The 5,282-nt window shown below is 36.8% G+C and overlaps 1 protein-coding gene across 1 annotated transcript in view; it reads left to right on the top strand.

Moving 5' to 3' along the window:
- The first annotated feature begins 3,217 nt into the window (after positions 1-3,217).
- Positions 3,218-5,282, top strand: part of NR2E1 (nuclear receptor subfamily 2 group E member 1) — a 165,933-nt gene continuing 163,868 nt past the window's right edge. Inside the window, exon 1 of the mRNA XM_077289602.1 lies at positions 3,218-3,520. Within this exon, the coding sequence (XP_077145717.1) occupies positions 3,496-3,520 (25 nt within the window). The 5' untranslated portion in view covers positions 3,218-3,495. The remainder of the gene's footprint in view (positions 3,521-5,282) is intronic.

Genomic DNA, 5,282 nt, shown 5'->3' with positions numbered 1-5,282 from the left:
TATTGGAATATTGTGTGTTTGTAGCATAATATGTATGGCATGGACAGAATGTTTATGTCTCAGTGTAATAATTACTGAAGAAGTTTCTGAGCTGCTTCCTATAGTAGAACAGTAAATTAATCCCATTAGCATCCAACACATAGGCAATTAACTTGTCCAAATAAGCACATGGCAGCGATAGCAAAGGGTGGTGCTCCATGCTGGAGATAATGAGATCCCGAGCAGCCACTGACATGAAGGGACGCCGGCTGGCCTCTGCAATGGGCGCCTGGGCTTCAGGGTTAGGATGCATGTACCTTACAGGAATCATGGACTTTCCACATAGACACTTCAACTGCACTCTGCTCTGAATGTATGTTATCTATGGGAACAGGGTATGAATGTGTATATATATATATATATATATATATATATATATATATATATATATATATATATATATATAATGTATACTGATATATATTCTATATTATATATATAGTTGTATTCAGTGTATTTATAAACATACATTTAAAACTGTTCTTACATATAGCTAATATTGAATATATATATATATATATATATACATACATACAGTATATACGTGTGTGTGTAAGTAGTATTGAATATACTTTGTCAGGACAGTCTTATACAGTAAGAGTACAGTGTTAGTATATATTCAATGTATAGTCAGGTGATATTTATTAATGGTGCGTTATATAACAGAAAAGTATTGTGTATTCAATATACACTACAAATTAGAACAGTGCTGTGTATTAAATGCACATTATATATCATAAGTGGTAACGCACACAAAATATATATATATATATATATATATATATATATATATATATATATTATAGAAATGTTACATAGTTAATATACGTTCTATATGAAAACAATGTTAGTATTAGTTAGTATAATCAATGTTCTCTATATACTAGAAGAAGGTAATATCCGATTTACACTGTATACATCTACAAAATGTGGACTATATAATATACACCAGTGCAGTGCACCATACTATAATATATACTATATATGTGTGTGTTTATGAACCATTTCCCATACATTCTGTGCAGTATACAATAACTTACAGAACAGTTTATTAGCTATACAGACTTTAACATTGCAGTATTTATCAGGATCTTTAAGCGACATTTTCATGGATCTGGCTTGGTACCCATATTCTGCTCTCGTCTGCAGGCAGATGCACTACTTGTAGCTCGGGGCTGGTGAGCCTGACGTAGTTAACTGGTTTCTTAAGATACTGACGTCCAGCTCCGAGATCCAGTCTGCGCCATTTGTCCCCACTAGTCTTTGACTCTCCCGATTGAATGAGGGTGAAATATTCCCAGCGCTAATAACCGTGTGTTCAGATCACTGACAGCTCCTCATTGGCATCGGAACATTGAGACGTCCCATTTGCATATGCGAATTACAATTTAAATGAAGTCGTTTATTAATTATATTAAGAAAAATATCACAATAATAAAGTGTTTATTCTCCAGAAATGGATAAATGTAGGAAGCAACAATTGGCACTTAGCAGCTTTAGTCTCCTAACTTTAGCGAAGACCTGAAATGCCATTACATGCAGGGAGAGTGCAGCAATGTCTGTTACTATTAATGTATGGAATAGATGGTTCATGAAAGCATGTAACTACCCCCAGCTCCTGAAAATGGCTGCAGGAATAGGATGAACTGTTTGATTAGTGCAATTTCAAAATCATCAAGGAATAAACATATATTGATATTAAAACCACACTTTCCTGTAGACTGATGATGACAGCGCAAACTACATGACATTAATTGCTGTTAGATTATGTCATAAATATGTGTGGCCTCATCAGATCGTCTGTGTATGAAAAGTAGAAAGCACGCTAACAATGGTGCTATACAAATAAATAAATAAATAAATAAGAATATAACTATATTGTATGCTATTCGTGTATACATGTATAGTATATTTATCAGTGTGTCTGTGTGTGTATATACATACACTGATACATATATATAGATATATATATATATTATGGCACTGATGATATATATATATATATATATATATATATATATATATATATATATATATATATACATGTATCTCAATACCATCAAGACACTATATAAATTATATATAATCTATATAGTGTCTTGATGCTGTTGATATTGTTTTATACACTGTATGTATATATATATATAGAGAGAGAGAGAGAGAGAGAGAGAGAGAGAGATACAGAAAAGTATTTAGTGCTGTACAACAAATGATACCTATGACATAAGGTAACAGAAAACAATTCACCTATTAAACAGTTATTATTACCATTACTGCCCACTTATTAAATGTAAATGGATGTTATAAATCAATGTTTATTCTTAAGAATCCCATGTCAGTAGGTTTCTGTTATCACAATTCTTACTACAATCTCCTACTTATTACTATAATTATTAATATTAAAATTACTATTGCATCAATGCTGCTAACCTAAAGATGTTAAAAAGCCCAGGAAAATGTTTGTCTAGTGGAACATCACCTGTTCTCTAACGCAAACAGAGCCAGAGAGTGAGACTAGAGAAAAGAGGGGCTAGAGAAAAGAGGGGCTAGAGAGGGAGACATTTGCTCATCATATGGGATAATAGAATAAGTCCATACATTGCATCTTGTCTGGAATTATCCTTTTTTGCCTTTCTGGACAGACAGACAGACATTGTGTAATGACTGGGCACAAGGCATCACACGGAAAGTTTCCAGCTGCAGGGAGGTGCATGGGACTGTAGCAGGGAATGGGGGTCTGGGCACCACAGGTGGGGGGTGACATATTACTGTCACAGTGCCCTGTGTAGAAGCCACTTAGCTCAGGTCATCAGTCATGGAATGAAGCAGAACTGTACATGCACAACACACTGGTAAATCTACATGTGTCCAAGGTGATGACAGAGGGGCCCAGACAAGACAAGCAGACACACAGGGTACCTGGAGCCGTGGCTGGCACAGCAGGGGGCACACACTGTACCTGCACTGGATGCCTCTCCCTCCGCAGATAGTGGGAGCACGTCGGCTTTCCTCAGGGAGGTACAAATCATTCATCTTATCTGCCCCTCCTGGGGGTTGTGTGACGTCACGCTCCTCCAGGCCTGGAGAAGGGCAGCGCTAAGTGGGCACAGGGCGCATCGCCCTCCTCCCAAGTGTCCTGTCACTGTTTTATTCTAAGGGCTGCAGCACAAAGTCACTCAGTGCAATCCCTGCACAGAGCCAGGCACTGCCTAGAGTCACCGGCAGCCACCTCTCAGCTGGGAGGCTGCCCCCTGGGAAGGGGCACATGCTGGGACCACTCACTGGGAATATCTGACAGGGGCACGACCAGGACAGAAGATCATTGAGACTTCCCATTACAATAGGTCCAGACTCCATGTGAAGAGGATGCCAGGGCTGTCCTGGAGGGGCGAGCACTGAGCTCTGGAGGGCTCCTGTCTCTGGACCTGGGCTCAAGCTGCTGGACCCTCCGTCACTATGAGCAAGCCTGCGGGATCAACAAGTGGGTAACACTCTCTGCCTTCTATCACACTGCCTGCTGGGGATGGTTTAGTGTGTGTGTGTGTGTATGTATGTGTATATGTATGTATGTGTATATGTATATATATATATATATATATATATATATATGTGTACATAAATACACACACACACACACACATATGTACACACACACACACACACACACACACACACACACATATGTACACACACACACACACACACACACACACACACATGTCGCGCTGGCTTTGCCTTGCAGTTCTTTGGTAACCAGTTTCCTTTAAGACTCTTGGGACAAGTTCTTATAGTGTTCAGCACAAGGAGAGACTTTCCAAGCGGTCGCATAATGAAGGGAAAGCGGATTTGAGCTCAGTCTATTGCACCCAGAATTGCTAATTAAACAATCCTAGAAACCAGGGATCGCAGAGAAGAAAACAACTTTAAAGTCACATTGCCCCTAATCCTGAATGCAGGCTCCATACACTGCGCCTGATTGTGTATAGGGAAAGTCGCTGCAGCTAATCCTCAGCACAGGTTACTGGGGAGAGAGAGACATTCTTCTGGACAAGTGTGCGAAAAGTCATCGGACCACAGCAGTAATACATAGCAGCATATAGACCATCAAATACTAATGAAATGCGATTTTTCAAGTGCAATTACATGATTAATTCTACATATTGTCATCAGCTTCTGAGATATACAAACAGTTAAGTGCAAAAGCGTGTTTATCTAGAGAGATTAATTATAAATATTTACTATTTAACATATTGTCGTTTCTGTGCTATATAAAAAGCAGCAGTTAAAGTGAACAGCATAAGTATCCAATTTATCTATTATCCAGCTATGAACACAATTTATTCTACAATATAATAACCAGTTTTTGAACAGAGCTGTTCAGTTTAATAATGTGTTTACCATGAGATCAACTCATGATTTTTGCCAAATTCAAAATAATCAACATATTAAAAGAAAAGTGTCAAGTCACATTGATATGATAGATAGATATATATGAGATAGATAGATAGATAGATAATAGATAGATAGATATGTGATAGATGGATAGATAGATCGATAGATAGATATGTGATAGATGATAGATAGATAGATAGATAGATAGATAGATAGATAGATAGATAGATAGATAGATAGATAGATAGATAGAAACATTACATGTCATGCACCCCTAATTTATATAACTCACAGGTACAACTCTCTGGATATTAGAGGTATGTTACGTGGTTGCAGCTCTTCTAATTCATAGAACTAAATTATCACATTCCTATTTAATATAAGTAAATAGAAGGTTAGAAGGTGAGAGATTCTGTCTCCGGAACTGAAAAGACAGCTTATAGACTGAGGGATAAATGGACCGAAGGGTAATATGTAAATGGAGTAAATGTGTAATATGTGTGTGTATATGTATATGTATGTATATCAGTATGAATATATTTATAGATATATGAACAGATGGAAATGTGTATGCCTGAAGAACATAGATACACAGAGTATGGATAATATAGAAATTAAGATGATAAAAGATAGATAAAAGGATAGATATATGTAGTAGGATAGATAGATAGATAGATAGATAGATAGATAGATAGATAGATAGATAGATAGATGGATAGATAGATAGATAGATAGATAGATAGATAGATAGATAGATAGATAGATAGATAGATAGATAGATAGATAGATAATAGATATATATGTGATAGAGATATATTCACGTGCAGTTTAATGGCCCATCTGGTGACGTT

This window comes from Ranitomeya variabilis, chromosome 2, assembly GCF_051348905.1.
Source record: "Ranitomeya variabilis isolate aRanVar5 chromosome 2, aRanVar5.hap1, whole genome shotgun sequence".
NCBI lineage: Eukaryota > Metazoa > Chordata > Amphibia > Anura > Dendrobatidae > Ranitomeya > Ranitomeya variabilis.
Note: the sequence above shows the minus strand (reverse complement) of the source record. Positions and strands in the feature narration are given on the sequence as shown.